General features: G+C 42.8%; 2 protein-coding genes across 2 annotated transcripts; both read left to right on the top strand.

Annotated features, from left to right (window-relative positions):
• Positions 1–174: 174 nt before the first annotated feature.
• On the top strand, positions 175–849 carry ACRALDRAFT_2015870 (uncharacterized protein; the record flags this gene model as incomplete). The annotated part of the gene is made up of 8 exons (XM_071019820.1): positions 175–285; positions 316–341; positions 387–408; positions 443–544; positions 627–652; positions 683–712; positions 757–783; positions 837–849. 8 exons carry the CDS (start codon positions 175–177, stop codon positions 847–849), a joined length of 357 nt encoding a protein of 118 aa, XP_070879972.1.
• Positions 850–15,774: 14,925 nt separating this feature from the next.
• On the top strand, positions 15,775–17,335 carry ACRALDRAFT_1078541 (uncharacterized protein). Its single transcript, XM_071018786.1, has 2 exons — positions 15,775–15,911; positions 16,004–17,335. The coding sequence occupies exons 1-2, from the start codon at positions 15,815–15,817 to the stop codon at positions 17,224–17,226; spliced, it is 1,320 nt and encodes a 439-aa protein (XP_070879971.1). The 5' UTR covers positions 15,775–15,814; the 3' UTR covers positions 17,227–17,335.
• Positions 17,336–17,438: the final 103 nt, after the last annotated feature.

Here is a 17,438-nt window from a genome sequence, read left to right as displayed (position 1 = left end):
AACCTGGCCAGAACGTACGAAGTAAATAAAATCGTGCTGGGTGACGGAGCACATATCACATTGCTTGTCGATTCTTGAACTGTTTCCGATTATGGCGGAAAGGGAAGAAGGATAGGAGGAGGAAAAAATGAAAATAAAATAAAAATAAAAGGTGTGTACTTCGTAATCCGAGGAATGTTCTACCAAGTGCTGGAAAGATGCCGAGCCGGCTACGTACGTGCCCTCTGCGTGGGCCGCCAGTTTGATCGCCATCCGGTTATGTCGCCGAGAGAAACCATCAAATGCGTATCATCATCAAGCTCTTGTGACCCATAGCGGCATGATCCGGCGTTGCATTGGAGGTGACACGGCAAACCAATTACCACGCACACAGCAGCAACAACAAGTTACAACTCCCTAGGTATCATTGTCCCCCCTCCTCTCCCCCACGCCTAGCCTGCAGAATGGGAAGGTCATTAGGGCTAGTTTGGCATGTCATTTGAAATCGGGCGAACAGCGATGTGATCGAGAATCTCCGGCTAAAGGAATTGAACCGCTTCCATCTGTTTGCTTATTTTAGAGACTTCTCTGGAGGTTTACGGTTTGCTGACCAGCATGGGAAATTAAAGGAACCATTTGCTGGATAGTGGAAACAAAATCAGGCTACCCCGGAGTGAATTTAGGACTCCGCATTACTCGCCAGTGTTAGGTACGAAGTATTCGTACCTACGAAGTACACTAGAATCTATGGAAAGAAAAGTAGTACTTTGTCAGTAGTACTGTATCTACCTCTTCTTTGGTACAGTGAGTAAGCAAAAGTGGCGATTAGGCGACCCACATCCAAATGTCATCACGAGAACCTTATTTTGACCCTTCGAATATAAATACAAATAACTTTACGAATACTACTTCTAAAATTTCGGAAAAATCAGATTTATAGAGGGGAGTAACCGTATAAAAGGAATATCTAGTTATATCTTTTTAATACTTTATATAGCACCCCCTAGCGGCGATATAAAGCCTTAACCCTTCGCGGCATCGACTTAATTAGAGCCTATAGAAGCTCCTCTTTAAAATTATTCCACACCTCCTCCGCGGCCCGGCAGAGTAATTCGTACGACGTTATCGTAGAGCCTATCCATGCTAGACAAGGATTCCGTTAATAGATCCTCTCTTTTAGTATTTTCTATAGGTTTTCGATAGGATTAAGATTAGGCGAATACGGCGGCTAATCCAGGATAGTAACCTTATTCTCTAGACCCTATAGTAGTAACTAATTTTAAATAAGACGCGCCTTATATACGGCGGTGTTATCTTAAATAAATACGCTGCCCGGTTCGTATATCTTAGGAAGCGCTTCTTTAAGCGTGCGCTTAATAACGGCTGCCGTAACGCCTTTACGCGGTGTAGAGGGGTCCCCGTAAAAGGCGATTAATTCGGTACGTTTATTATATAAAAAGCCGGCCTAGAATATCTACGGATAGCGCGTAGGCTTATTATAAGGCTAAATAATATCCTATTAAAGTCGCTTTCCCTATAAATTTATTAATAAAGGTATAAACTCTTAATAAAGTTAACTTATAGGATAACAGAAAACCTATTTCTACCTCTGCCCTTCTCCGCGCGCGACTATGGTTTTATCCGAAAAGATAACCCGTTTCTACTAGTCTAGGGGTTTAAAGGCGTGGCGTAGGCACCACTCTAAACGTATTTACGCGTGCCTTAGCGTCAGGGTCGGCCGGCATAGCGCGCGGGAGTGCTAGAAGCCCTATAAACGAAGGTATCGTATAATAATGTGTTTTAAGTAAGTAAGGCCTAGCTTAATCTTTAATTTAGTATTAAAGAAAGGCGAAGCCGTTACTATGCAGAACGGCTTAGGCAGTGTGATCTCGGATAAGTCTTCGATAACAGGAGTGCTTAAGACCACGAAGTGCATATAACTAAAACAACACATATAATAAGGAGACCTTTAAAAGAAGTTCCTAAAGGTGTATACTGCTCTAATTAGGGTAATATAGCTTAAACGAAGTGAATATAATAAACGTGGTAAAACTTAGGGTTAAAAGGATAATAATTATATAGGATAATAAGTATCCTCTATATCTGGGTAGCGTCGCCACGTATATATAATATATAAGATAAATAAAAAAGCGTGCGTCTTATAACGTCACGTAACGTCCTAACGATATAGCACTAGGTCTCCGATCCACCCCTCTATAATCGGCCCTAGTTATCTTACTCACGCCCTTGTGGCTATAATAACTCTAAATATAATTAAGTTACCCTAATTAAGCTAAGTATAATCTAGTAAAACTATCTTAAAACTTATTTACGCTTACGGAGAGTCCGTCCACCGACTATATAATCCTCTTTCTCGGTATATACTCGCTTTATAGTGGCCGTAACTATATCCTCGTCCCACTTAATCCTAGCGTTATACTATAACTATCCTTCCTAAGGAATCGCGCGTAAAGGCGGTATATATAAGGAACTATTAATAGCGGTATCGTAAAGTATCGCCTAGTAAACACTATTATATAAATAAACCTAATTATCTTAAAAGAATAAGCTAGGTCTAATCGGACTAATATAAGAGTCCGTAGGGCAAGGATTATATAGTCTATAGAATAGATAACTATAAGATATCTTAACGCCCTTATCCTGCTCCTCTATATCCTTAACCTATTTACCTTAGATATTAATCTTCCTAGGCTACACTAAGACCTTCTTTAACGATATCTAAATAATCTCGTAGCTATTTAGGTTAATACTAGTAAACTTAGAAGATTTAGAGGACTTAGGAGTCTTCTTAAGACTCTTTATAACCTTAGCGATCTTCTTAGGCGTGCTTAGTGCTAAGGGCTTCTTAGAGATAACCTTAGGTGTCTTAGGACGCACCGGGATACTAGTATCTTTCTTAGGCTCCTATAACTTAGGAGCACTCGTAACTAGGGCCTAAGTCTTCTTCTTAGCCTAATTAAAGGAACCAGGGGTAGCGGGCTTAGACTTAATAACAGGTTTATTAATAGAGGTAAAACCTATACTCTTAGGAGGTAGTGGCAGAGGGGACTAAGGGATTACCGGGACCGCTAGTATCTTTTAATAACCGAAACCGAGAATTACTCTAATATAGGATAGCCACTCTTCCTTAATATAATAAGTATAAGCTACGCTATTATTTCCGTAATAACGTCCTTATATAAACCGGTAAATCTTAGAGCTTTAAGGGAATAAATAGCCCTCTTAGATAATAGCTCGTATCCACTTAATAATAAAGAGGCCGTATAAGTAATTATCCGTTTAGCGAGGACCGGGAATAATATAAAAACGGCGGGTAAGGCTAGAGACGGCCTTATTAGGTATATTAATACTACGCAACCATCCTATAGCGTACTTAAATAACTATAAAAGGCGGTCCTTAGTATCACTAGTATTCTAAATACTATTATACCTATATATACACTATATCTCTTAATCTACAATTAAACTAATAAAGTGATTCTTAAAGTAATAAATAATAAGGATAAAGCGACTTCTCTTAATACGGTTAATTACCTCTAGCGGCTAAGATAAGTAGACCGCTATACGGCTATTTAACTCCTAGTAAGGCGTAACACTAATCTATGCTATAGGACAGGTATCCCCTTATCTACGCTTAAACATAGCGCGTATTATATCTTCTAGACTACCCCGCTCTAACTATCTCTTATTTATTAGGTTATAATATATCCTAAAAAACGACTAAACTACCGGGTAAGTATCCCACGGCCTCTTAGCGAATATACTCACTATAGGAATATAAGGCAGTATTGTATTAACCGTGATAGTATTAAGCTCGTTATCTATAGTATTCTTAAGGAGGCGTTAAACTATATGTATATTATCTTCCGGCTACTAGGGAAAACCTATAAAGGGGGTAGCGTTATCGGGGACGTTAAATAAACGGTACGGTAGTCCTTATATAGGGAATACCTATCGGCTATTATTAGGGTTATTAATACGGCGGGGGCGTATAGTCTTATCGATAATAACACGGGTAGCGGGAATAATATTAGCGGTAAGGATAGGACTAGCGGGAGCCGGCTCCTAGTAGTTAAAGGTAGGGGATACAGATATTCTAAATATCTCTATTAGCCTAATCACGGTAACATACAGGTAGCGGATATAGGGAAAAATATATAAGGGCGGCGAGGTAGTAAATAGTAAAGAAATAGATAGCGGGGGTAAGTTAGAAAAATAAACTTAACGATATAGGAAAAAAGAGGAAAAGAGGGAAAACGGGTTAACTAAAGCTAGTAATAGGGGATATATATCCTTTATCGACGTCTAATATTTCTAAGCAGTGCCTCCTTTATAAGACTAGCTTTAACCGGAGTTCCTATTATGGCTACTAGTTAAATAGGGTCGTGATTATTAAAGAAAGGGTAATCCTAATACTATTTATAGTTTTCGGATAAAGGCAACTTAGTAAATCAGGCACGGGATCTAAATACGGAAGTCGGCTTACCGTGTAACCGATCTAATTAAATAAAAAGATCAGATAGCACCTTTTTTATTATACCTATAATCGCGACTATATAATAAAGCGACGCAAGGAAGGTAATCGTGAATCACGCTTAAAGCCTAATCTTTTTAGTAACTTAAAATAGGCTGTTTATTTAACTACGCCTCCTTAAGTCACTAAACTATAAATCGCTAGGCTATATCACCTATTATCGAGGGATATAAGGCGGAGGGCTACTAGCCAGAGGCGTATCTTTCGGGCTCTACGTCTTTATATTATCTTACGACTTAACGTCGCGTTTTCCTACTAACTTCCCACTATTAATATTAATAATAAGATTATCGATATATCCGCTAAAGCTCTAATCACGGGGCTTAATAACCTTAGCTCTTATAAGCGTAAGAAAGCCGTGGCTTGTTAAGAGTCAGTTCGTCCTATACCGTATTTCTAGTCTAAGACACGACTTATCGCGGGTGCGGTTAATAAGTATAATGTTTTTACGACGGTCTAAGATATAATAGTAAGTTCTCTTTACGCTTCTTATCGTGTTACCCTAATCAGGGTAAGCTAATATTATAAATACAGGCAAACTCGTATTTTATTTAGTACGAAGTGGCTAGTAAAGGTAGTGTATCGTATATTAAGCTAGACTTTATAGGCCAGGTTATCCAGGGCGACTCTAAGGCTATTATCGCAGGCCGGGTATAGGATAGCCTACTAAATCTTACTAATAGAGACGTGGAGCAGGAGCTATTTAAAAAGGTAAGGTCTAGTAATAGTTCGTCTCTGTTTCGCCGCCGCGTATTCGTGGCTAAGGACCTCGCTAGTCTATAGAGGGAGTATATTATAAAGACGGTAACCCGGGCTTATACGGTTAGAGCCCTAATTATCTAAGGGTTCGGGGTTATTAATAAGGTGCCGTGCTAATACTATAAGGAACGGTAATCGGCTATAAGTAATCGGGTTAATAATAAGATCACTTATCCTTTCTTCGAGTACGTATCGCTCTAACGCAATAATCGATTTCCGGACTACGCTAACTACTATTTTTATAAAACAGCTTACACGTATTATAATAATAAGCTCCGAAAGCAGTTCTATTAGTCTAATCAGGAGGTCTTATAGCCAGATAGTAACTATATAGGTATTAGTTACGCTAATCCGTATACTAAGGACTTACTAATACTACTATAGTCCGTATATAATAATAAGATACGTCCACGGCTATTACCTTAATACGGCGTCTTCGTAGTAAGCATTATTACTTTATACTATAAAAGTGCTCGGTAAATACGCGACGTTTATAGAGGAAGGGGTCTTAAACCGTGGGACTATATAATAGTATAGGTCCCTATATTAGCGTATAAATATAAGGACGATCTCGAGAAGTTCTGTTATACTATTTAGAATAACCCGATAAAGAGGGGTCGAGAAGAGATAGTAGAGTGGTATTATATTCCCTTTATCTCTAGGGCTTAGGTTTAGCGGCATAAGTCGGAAGTGTACGGCCCTAGTAATAGCGACTATAAAAGTAAGCCGGAGTAAGATATAGATAGGTGATTCGGGTAGTGATTACTATAATCAGGGTAACCTTAGTATAATTAGGATATTTTTATTTCGGTACGCGGCGTAAATAGGTAAAGGAAAGATAAATAAATAATAAATATATTTAGTGAATATATCTTTACGGTATCCACTTAGTTAGTACGTGTAAATAGAAAATAGTAATAGTAAAATATAAATAAAAGGAACTAATAAATAAAATAATAAGTGGAAAGGCGTGGAATAGGGTAATTAGGGTAATAAAGGGTAAACAGGAAAGAAATAGGAAAAAGAGCGAGTAGAGGAGTCCTAAAGGTGGTATTTTTGTTTTAGGGGGTAGTGGTTAGTTTTCGACGATAAGCAGATAGCGGTACCTTATATATCCTTAGCCCTAATACTATACGTAAAACTCCTATTAAGTGTAGTATTACCACGATCAGGTTAACTAGGTAGGAAGTAATAATAGGGGATAAAGTATAAGGTCCTAGTATAGTCCTTATACTTACTTAGGTTAAAGTCAGGATCTCTAGGGATATAGACTTCGACTCTTCCCGACTACGTCGTTTTCCGGAGTTCCGCTTCTAACCTCTTATAATACTCGCCTAGTATATCCCGAAGTCTTACTAACCGTTATAGGAGTACGTTAACGGTCTAATCAGGGGAACCAGCGTTATCTTAACGCTTATTATCCTCGGCCCTAGTATCTTTATTAGTGGATTCACCTAGGAGGAGGGGTGCTTTAACTAGCTTTTTATTAACAGGGACGCCACGGGCAGGGTACGTAATTATTAGTTCTCTAGCGCAGTCCCTTTCTAGTATCGTCTAGTCCTCCGGCTCCTAGTATCCGTCTTCGTCCTGGATAAATTTCTTAAGGCGGTTAGTAGTAAAAGTAACGCCCTAGAGCTCTTCCCCTAATAAAGTTAATAACCTAAAGGTCTTATTATCCTAATTAGACGATATAATATAAAATAGGCTATTCTAGCGGTAGTCTAGCTTCTTATCGCGGCTTATATCGATAACCAGCTTAGTATCGTGTATAAGGATAAGGTCGCCGACTCGGAGTCTTTACTTACGCAGGGTCCTAACTCTCGAATAGTTAATAGAGTCCGTCTTCTGCTACCGTTATTTATTAACTATATTAGTAATAGTCCTCCGGTCGGCTTCTAACTAGGCGAAGGCCCTTAGGCGTAGTAATATCTCTTCCTTAGGGGTCTTAACGCGGCCCTAGTCAAGCACTCTCTAAGTAAGGCAGGTCGTCTTTATAGGCGTGATAGCCTTATAGCTATAAAGGAGGTAAAAGGGGGTCCTCCCGGTAGATACTCGGATAGTCGTACGGTCCGCGAAAAGGACTATAGGCAGGATCTTATATAACGTACCGCGGTAAATCTTCTACTAGATAGCTAGCGTATAGGCGATAGGCTTATATCCTACCTTATTTAGACTATTAGCACGGGGGTAGTAGGCAGAGATAACCTTCCGCTTTATTAGGTACGCCCGATTTAGCTCGATTATACTGCCCTTATTCTTAGGACCTCCGTCCACGATAATATACTAGTATAGCCCGTGCTGGCAGATAACGTCTTCCTATAAGAATATCGCGATAGCTCGCGACGTATTCTTCTATAATAAACGGGCTTCGACCTATCCCGTGAATATATATCAAGCCTCTACTAAATAATACCCGTTAAGATACTGGATATCGAGACTTACCTATATAAAGGGGAGGGCTTATTAAGGCAGTTAAGTAGCGATTAGGGGATCCTCGCGTGCTTTGCCTTGGCGGCTTTAATACTCTGCGTATACTTCGATAACCTCCTTAGTCTGCTTATAGATCCCGTCCTAAGTATATAAGGGGGCGAGCTTCTAGTACGTCCCGTCCCTTATATAATAGCCTAACTCGTTATAGGCCCTCTTAATTAGGGTAACCTAAGTCTCTTTATCGTTAATCCACCTCTTAGGAGTCGAATCTTTCTTAGTAACCCTCGTTTATAGCAGACTATCCTTTATAAAAACACGGGTCGACTAATCTCGGACACAGCGGGCGTTATAAGGGTCTATTCTAGAGGGTATCCGTAGGCTTATTAAATATAAGGCCACTTATTAAGAGAACTAGCTCTAGGTAACGTCCGGGTCTAAAACGTCTTCGGCCAGGGTAGGGTTATTAAACCTCTTATCTATATCTATAAGGAAGATTCGGCCGTTAATAAAGTTATTAATATCTCCCTTTATAGTATCGTTAGCCTAATTAGACGGAGTAGCAGGTATCCTCGAAAATCCGTTAGCTATAATATTCTTAGTTCCCTTAATATACTTAACCTCGAAGTTAAAGAGTCGGATCTAGGTAATCCACTAAGTAATAAGTACGCTAGGCAGGTCCGTGGCAGAACCACTAAGCTAGGACACTAAGGCTTAAGTATTTATTTCTAGTATAAAGCGGACTCTATAAAGATAGTTACGAAGTTAGCGGAGCACCTTTAATACTCCCCTTAGCTCTAGCTTACCGGTATTATAGACCTTCTTTACCGGGTTCTATTTACCGCTTTCGTACCGGGTAATAGCTCTCTTCCCGTTAATATACTAGCCTAAGATCCCGCCCTAGCCCTTGATATATATATTAACGATCACGTAGATAATACCGGCCCCTTTACTATACTTAATAGTGATTAGAACTAGTATAAAGGTTAGGGTAACCTTAAGAGTGTCTATAGCGTACTACTAAGGCTCGCTCTATAAGAAGACGGAAGTCTTTTTTAGCAGGTCTATTAACGGCCCCGCGATAATAGCGAAGCGGTAGATCCAGATACGGTAAAAGGTGGCGAGACTAAGAAAAGAATGGACTTCGGAAATAGTCCGGCACTTCTACTATTTAGTTAACTTAGCCACCTTAGCCTGCTTAGGGGAATAACTATCGGTTCCGTATATATAGCCCACGATAATAGCCGCTTTTTAACACTATTAGCTTTTAGCGCTAGCCATAGTGCCTCTAGTAAGCTTTATATTAAGAAGGACTTTATCGATATTACTAATATACTCGGCCACGTAGCGGCGAATTCCAGGCCTAATCAGGGTATCGTTATAGGTAGTAGTTAGCCCTTTAACCGCGATATCGTTAATAAAGGGTCGATAGTATTAGGGAATAAGGTCGTATAGGATACGGGTTATAGCATGTATAAATTAGGCCACTAAGTTAGTCGCCCCTTATAGAAGGGTGTATATCCTAAAAAGTCCTAAAACCGTAGCGAAGGTCGTTAAGTCCCTTAATTCCTTATTAAGGGTAACCTAGTCGTAGCCGGAGAAGAAATCCAGAAAGGAAACTATCTTATATATACCGAAGTCCTCGGAAAACTTATCGGCCCTAGGCGGGATAAAGGTATCGCGTAGGGTAATAGCGTTAATCTTAGTGGCAGAGTTAATAAGGCGTATATTACCGTCTTTCTTCTTTATAAGGAACCAGGGGTTACGGTAGGCCGCGTGGCTTTCCTTAATAACCCCCTTATCCTTCCTATCCTTAATTATCTTAACGATAATAGACTCTAGGGCTCTCGGGATAAGGATCCCTTTCGCCTACTATACCTTATACGGAACCACCTTAATCTTCTATGGCGGGGCGACTCTAGGGTTAAGCCTCCCGTATTCCTGCTAATCCTATATAAGGGCAGCTTCGCGGTTTAGGAGGGTCTTCGTTAAGAGCTCCTTTTTTATAGGTAGCAGATAGTCGGCAGAGTCTAAGATATCTTTAAGTCGCTCTTCCGTAAGTCTTAAGTAAGGGGTAATCTTAAAGAACTTTAGGGTAATCAGGCTAATAAAATAGTCGTCTTCCTATTCCTATATATCCTCGGGGATTTCCGCTAAGATCTTCTGCTTCTAAAGGGGGTCGCCTTCGGGGACAGAACTATCGGACAGCGCGTTATTAATAGGGTGAATCTTAAGGGCTTTCGGCTTATATATAGTATAGATAGCCTAATTAGGCCCGTGGTATACCTCCTTAATTAGGTCCTAGTGCTTTTTCCTTTTCGCGGTCTATAGCTTCTTTATAGCCACTACGGCGGCGCTAGTAATACGCGCGTCTTCGGCCCTTAGAGCCGATAACACTAATAACTAGTAAGACTTCCACGCTTCCGACTTAAAATTAGTATAAGTGATTTAGTATAAATTAGGCTAATTAGGGTAACTACGATAAGGACTTATAGAAAAATATAGTAGTGGAGGAAGAAAACGGTGTTTACGGTGTTATTAGGCTTCCTTATCGTATTTCCTATACCCTCGGCCCTAATTCTATAGTATCGCCCTCAAGGCCACGTATACCCTTAGCAAAAGTGGCTTAATCTCCTTAAAGAATATAAAGGCCACTAAAGACGCTGCGTCGGCGTCCCTAATCGTGTATTAAATCTTATCGCCCTCCTCTAGAACGTCTAAAGGGTAATAATCAGCCTTTTCCTTAACGGATAGCGAGGCAGCGGCCCTAGGCTAATAGGTAGGGTCGCTATCCTAGAGCTAATAGTAATTAGCCTAATTAGACCGATCCTTATCGATCCGGCGCCTCTTATTAGCCTCGTAGTTCGGCTAGCTCTAGTTCCTCGGTATCTCCTCGATCTACTCGCGATAAGCGATAGGTATAAGAATACGGGCGTTACCGAGTATAAAGTCGGTATCGATCTAACTATCCCGGAAAGAAAATAACGCTCTAGTCTCCTAGATCCACGGTATACTAAGCAGTATATCGGGCCCTAGACCGGGGAGAACTTAGAAATTAAAAACGCTACTCTGCTCGCCGACCTATAAACGCTCCTTAAGGTATCCAGTACACGGTTACCCCTCCCGGTTATTAACACCCTTAATTCGGATCTCGGTCTAGCTAATACGATATTCTAAACTAAAGCGTTTTATAGTGTCTATAAAGATAGTATTAAAGGTGGCCCCTATATCGATAATAGCCTTAATAAAAATATCGGGGTTATACGTTAAGGCACCCTTATAAGTAAGCCTGCACTTTAAGACTATATATCGGGTAATAACTAGAGGGTTATCGGTCTTAGGGACGGCCTCCCTTTTAACGATAATAAGGGTATTCGAGTTAGCGTTATTAGGTCGGGCAAATAAGACGGTATACCCCTTAGATAAAGGCGGGGGAGGAGGCATACTAGGGGGACCTTATCTATTAAGGAAAAAGGCTTTATTAGCGGTTAGGCGAATAATCTCACGCTAAAGCTAACCAGTCTTAGCGGCGCGCATTCTCTTATTATTTCTTAGCCTCGTATCTAGGTCGCTAATAAGGTAATACTATAAAGGAACTTTAATCCGGAGATCCCTGATTTACCTATCCAGGTCTTTCCGTGCTTACTCTAGGTTATAAGGGTTATCCGCGGAGGCACTAGCCTTACCTTTGCCTTTATCGACGGCCTTAGGTTATTACTAGTCAGGCTATATCGGCGCTTCGTCTATCTTTACTTCTTTGTTAATAACCTTAGCTATAATCGGGGTCGGTACCCGGTAGCTAGGACCAGGGTTTAACTTTTATAAGCGTTATTTAATAACCTAATTAAGGAAACGGATAACCTTAAGAGTGGGTTTAATAATCCTCTTACTCCTAGTCGTGTATAAAGGCTACGCGGGGGGTTACTCTTTCCGAGTATCCTTCGACGCGGTATAGATATCCGCCTATTAATAATCGGATATAATAAACACGAAATTAACGCTAATACTTATTATAGGAGCCTTAGCCTTCGCTTCTTCCTCCTTTAGCCTAGTATAATATTCTAACGTTACTCTTATAACGTCTTTTATCTTAATAAGGAGGCTTCCGGAGTTAGTGCTAATATAATAGGCTTTAGCTAGGTCTTTATACTTCCCTTAAAGGCGCGTGCTAAGCTAGTAAAGGACGGACCGCCGGTGCGGCTAGTCTTACTGCTTAAGGTATATATCCTAGGGGTAGGGCTACTACTCGTTATTCTAGTCTAAGGCGAGGTAGTCGGGGTAGCGGAACCTAACTAGGTGCTAGGTCTTATTTAGCTATAGTACCGCGTACTACTCGCGGCGGTAACGCTCTTATCTATAATAAAAGTAACGGGGGGGTTAGTTATCGATAGGGTGGTATTATAACGGACCGCCGGAATAGGGGTAGGAATTCTTATTCCTATACCGCGGTGGCCCTCGCCCATACTATATATCGTCCTTATATATACTAATATTAGTCTAATCAGGGGTAATATAATAAGCTGCCGGAGCGGTATCCTGCCTCTTTAAAGTGGACTACTTTAGGGCGGCGTAGAATAGGGTCTTTAGGTAGGGGTCGGTAGCCAGGATCGCGTTAACCTTATCGGCTCTTACTCGGCGCGAGAGGGCTATAACTTAGGGGACCGTGTTCCTAATAACGCCTATACCGTCGTAGACTATAAAGATAGCGCATTTCTTTAAAAGCTCCGTTAATTTATCTATATCGCTCCTTATTTATACGGCCGGTTTAGGCATTATAGTAGGCCTCTATAAAATAGTCGGCGTATATATTATCGGGTTAGCCTAATTAGGCCGAGGCGTAATAGCTAGTATTAGTTTAGTGGTTAGCGTAGGGGTAGGAATATCTATAATACTCGCTACTTTATTAATAGGCCGCCCGTCGGCTACCTAGATATCTTCTGCCTACTCTTTTAATATATCCGATAAATCGTAATACTAGTATAGTCGGTCCTTTAGGTTAACGAACTTATACTTTATCCTATTAGCGAGCCATATATTAATATCTTTATATAAGATAGCGAGGAAGATATCGTAAAGCTTATAGTCTTTAATAAAGGTGCCGCCGACCTTATCTACTCTTAACTTCTAAACCATAACGCTTATTAATAGCTGCTTAACCTATTAGACGGTCTTAACCTTTTTATGCTTATAAGTAAGTCGTAACTAGCGCACTTAGTCGGATAGGTTAAGCTACTAGTCGGGATCTAGGTAAGAGTATTCGTTAATAAGCCGTTACTTTAAGTGCTTCTATCGGCCACCGGATACTTTAACTAGTCGGATTATCTTATTAACCGTAGGACGGATACTAGGCTCCGTGAATAGGCTAATATAGGAGATCTTATCGGCCTTGCTAAGGCGGTTAAGCTTAGTATAGTCTTTATAGTCCCTAAGGAAGTTAGACAGGGCCCTTCTATTAAAACAAGGGGCTCCCGCGGCGAAGGGGTTTAGGGGCGCGCGAGATATAATAGTAGCTCGAGTCTTTTTATCGTTATACAGGCTAATATACTAGTAGATAGCCGCGAGCGTCTCTATAGTAAGGCTCGCCTTAAAGTTCTTTAGGATATCGTTAGGGGGCGCGACCTTTATACTAGGAGCGTGGGCCTGCTAGGGAGCGCTTAGTCCGGGGGAAATAGGGGGAATAGGGGAAATAGGGGGAGCGGGGGGAGCTAGCCCGCTAATAGGGGTCGGGTTACCCTAACTAGGCGAAGGGGAGGCTAATACGGCTCCGTAGCCGGACACCGGGGCGCCCTAACTATAAACGACGGTTATTAACGGGCCGATACCGGGGTCTGCGTCCCCTTACCTAAGTAAGGCGGTCGCGAGAGGAGGGTTAGCCATAAGAGCGGCGTTACCCTAATTAGGCGTAACTATAGTTACTAGGGTCAGGATAGCCGCGTATATACTATTATTATTAAGCTTAGAGTCGCTATAGACTATAACCGTAGGGGGAGGGTCGCGATAGTCGGTCTATTATAAAGCCGTTATATTATTAAAAGGGGGGGGTTAATCTATTATAATAATAGGTTTAGGCAGATTAGGGGAATTAGGGTCTTTAAAAAAGAAAGGGTTAAGAAATAAAAAGCAGTCGTGTATTAAGTCTATAAGTCTAAGGATAATTCCACTTAGCGATAAGGGGTAAGAGGAACCCTTTTTTTAGGGGCCCTAAAGGATATAATATAAGTACTCTCCGCTAAGGCTTAGGAGGGAACCTACTATAATTAGACTAACAGAGATACCTATAAGGAACAGGATAAGGCATCGCTAGCTATTATAGGAGATTAGTTTAAGCTATATCCGGGATCCACTAGCAGGTTCACCTAACCGCCGGGTCTATAAAGGCGCGGTATCTCGGGGCTCCTTAATAGGTTCTTTTAACCGTTAGGGCCTTATATAACTAGATTTTCTTAAAATTCTCGGGGCTAAGGACTTACCGCCGTTCGTATAGGCCTTTATTACCCTAATTATAGTAAAGTTAACCCTACGCCTTTATTATTTCGTACTTAAAGGGTTATAGTAAAGGATTTTTTTATATCTAGGCTCTATAGCCCTTAATAGTCTATATCCGTAGCTTTTCCTATTCCGGTAAGGGAGCATACCCTTTATATCTATATCTATACTATATCCGGAATCTATCTTATAGTTAATTTATTCTTTATTCTATTTATTATACCTTTTTCTTAACTATCTTTCGCTTTTCTTCTTACCTTTACCTTATCGGCGGTAAGGGCCTATCTCTCCGTCTATAGCTCTTATCTTATTTTTAGTAGGGAGGATCTATCCCCGTTTTCTAGTTACTAGGTTTTTATTAAGGCTATATAGGGGGCAGGTTTCCTAGGCTATTATCGTAATCTTAATACTAATTTTAAATATTAATACTTTATTTTAATCTCGGCCCCTTAGCCGTATACTTCCCTTCCCACTTCCGTAATTAACGTGCAGTTCGTTTAGGTAGGCCGGAACTCCCCTCGAGTGCTTTCGGTTACCCTAATCAGATAATCAGGACTTCCTAGGCACCGAATAGATCCGCCTCCGAGCACTAATTAAAGAAAGGCGAAGCCGTTACTATACAGAACGGCTTAGGCAGTATAATCTCGGATAAGTCTTCGATAACAGGAGTGCTTAAGACCACGAAGTGTATATAACCAAAATAACATATATAATAAGGAGACCTTTAAAAGAAGTTCCTAGAGGTGTATACTGCTCTAATTAGGGTAACGTAGCTTAAACGAAGTGAATATAATAAATATAGCAAAACTTAGGGTTAAAAGGATAATAATTATATAGGATAATAAGCATCCTCTGTGTCTAGGTGGCGTCGCTACGTATATATAATATATAAGATAAATAAAAAAGCGTGCGTCTTATAACGTCACGTGACGTCCTAACGATATAGCACTAGGTCTCCGATCCACCCCTTTATAGTATATAATATAAAAGGGTTAAGTCCGATAGTACGTAGGATATATCTTTCTTTATACGTATTAAGGGCCTACGGGCGGCCAGACCGAGGTTTAAATCGGGCTGATATTTATAATTCGTAGCGGCGCGCGATACTAGATACTGACCCTGGAGATATATTAAATTTAATCCTTACCTCCCTTTAACTAAGCCTACTAAAATAGGCGTGCGTAATCAGGGTCCGTTTATAAGGCGAATGCTTAACGCGCGGCGTGATTAGGGGCATTTTCTGATTTTTGATGAATTTTTAAAGTTAAAGGGTTAATGGTGTTGAAGGAGGAAAACGCGCTGTGACGCGTTGGTGGGGTATTTCTAATCGCCACTTTTGCTTACCCACTGTACGTACTTAAGGTATAGTGCACAGTAATACAATGATGAATAAGCAACCTAGATCCCAGGTGAGCACGAGCCATGTCTCATGCTCCATGAAGTCAACGTCAACGGCCGCAGCATCTGCACCTTGGATGCCATCTACCTAACAGGCCTCCCTCAGGCCCCTTGACAGACATGAGACGTTTCTGCTTAGCTCCCCTATTCTTGTGACACGTGGGAGACAACTGAAAAAAGTCGCACAGCGGGTGAGTCCCTCCCGGCAAGATGCACGAGTTCATGGACTATGTCCGGAACGCGTTCTACGACGCCACGGGCTGGAACCGCGAGAGCTCCTACTCCTCCCTCAACTCCACCGCGAATGGTACGGGTGCCCAATATCTATCTGCCCGATCACGCTCGTCTTTCCGAACCGAGAACGCTAGCTGACTCTTAGTCCGTCCTCGTCATCCTCAGCCCTCCTCAACTTTCCCACCCCCGTCGGCGTCCGCCTGACGCTCTCTTCCCTAGCGTCGCCCAACTTTGCGACCTCGTACCAGCTCGGCTCCGTCGGCGTCGTCGATGGCTCCATATCCTACCTGTACTCCTCCGTACCTCTCGACGTCCACATCACACCGCAATCCGACCGCACCCCGCTAGCGACCCCGTTCCAGTCCTACCGACCCCTCCCCGCTCTACCTCGTCGCGGCGACGACCAGCTCACGCCCTACCCCCTGCACAGCCCCTCCGCCGCCTCCCTGCTCTACGGCCGCCTCTACCTACCGCAATCCCTCCTCGAAGCCCTCGTGATACGGCGCGTCTCCCCGGCCCTCCAGCTCCAGCTCAGCGCCGTCTCGGGCCAATTCCTCCGGGACGGTGGCACCCTCCTGGGCCTAGCGCAGTACGATGTGGGACGGTACTCCCTCGAAGGGCTCGCCTCGTCCGACGGCGGCCTGCTCGGCCTGCGCGGGCTCTATAATTTCGGGAACGAAGTCGACGACGCCGACGGCGCGGCCCCGTTCCCGCCGCCGGCTGTCCCTTCCTCGGGCGCGACGGCCAACGGCGGCGTGGGCGGCGTAGACGAAACCAGGGAGCGCATATACGGCCGCTTCAGCGCCGGAGGGGAGATCTACTACGGCACGCTCAACAAGTCCGGCGGCGTGAGCCTGGGCGCCCGCTTCGCCACGCTGCCCGCCCACCGCGGCACGCCGCTCACAGCCACCCTGACGCTGAACCCGCTCATGGGCAACGTCAGCGCCACGTACGCGCTCATGGCCGGCCGGAACTGCAGTCTGGCCACCAAGTTCGACTTTAACGTCTTCAGCTACGAGAGCGACTGGGCCGTCGGCATGGAGCTGTGGAGGAAACGCCCGCAGGCCCCCGCTGCGCCGATCTCTTCGGTGGAGAAGCTCGTCAGGCAAAGGAGCTTCCAGGCTAAGCTGGAGTGGAGGATGGATGATCCAGAGGAAGTGAAGGAGACGATAACGTCGCAGAAGGACGCGGACACCGGCGCGGGGACGTCAGACGACGACGAGTATACCGGCGTGCTCAAGGCGCGGCTGGACCAAAATCTAAGGATTGGGCTGATTTGGGAAGGAAGGGCCAAGTCGCTGCTGTTCAGCTTGGGCAGCGGGATCGATCTTAGGCATTCAGAGTCCCCTTTCCGGACGCTCGGCGTGGAAGTTCAGTTCTCCTCATGATGCTAATGAGGATGGCGGGTTGGGACTGTATATAACTATGTTTGGCTGTATATATTGACATGATGTTTCAAACGAGAGCGAGATGACACGGAACGATGCAGCACGAATCTAGAAGATGAAGAGTTGGCAATGCGACGACATAGATAAAGGTACAAGCGCCGCCGCGCCGCATTGTGGCTTTACGCCAACGGTCTCTCTCGGTACCTACCTAC

Source organism: Sodiomyces alcalophilus (assembly GCF_042370955.1).
Source record: "Sodiomyces alcalophilus JCM 7366 unplaced genomic scaffold ACRALscaffold_1, whole genome shotgun sequence".
Lineage (NCBI taxonomy): Eukaryota > Fungi > Ascomycota > Sordariomycetes > Glomerellales > Plectosphaerellaceae > Sodiomyces > Sodiomyces alcalophilus.
The sequence above is the reverse complement of the archived record's forward strand: the minus strand, read 5'-3'. Positions and strand labels throughout refer to the sequence as shown.

Coding starts and splice junctions, on each gene's coding strand:
- ACRALDRAFT_1078541 (XM_071018786.1), top strand. CDS start 15,815: ATGCACGAGTTCATGGACTATGTCCGGAACGCGTTCTACGACGCCACG. Junction 15,912..16,003: donor CCTCAACTCCACCGCGAATG/GTACGGGTGCCC, acceptor CGTCATCCTCAG/CCCTCCTCAACTTTCCCACC.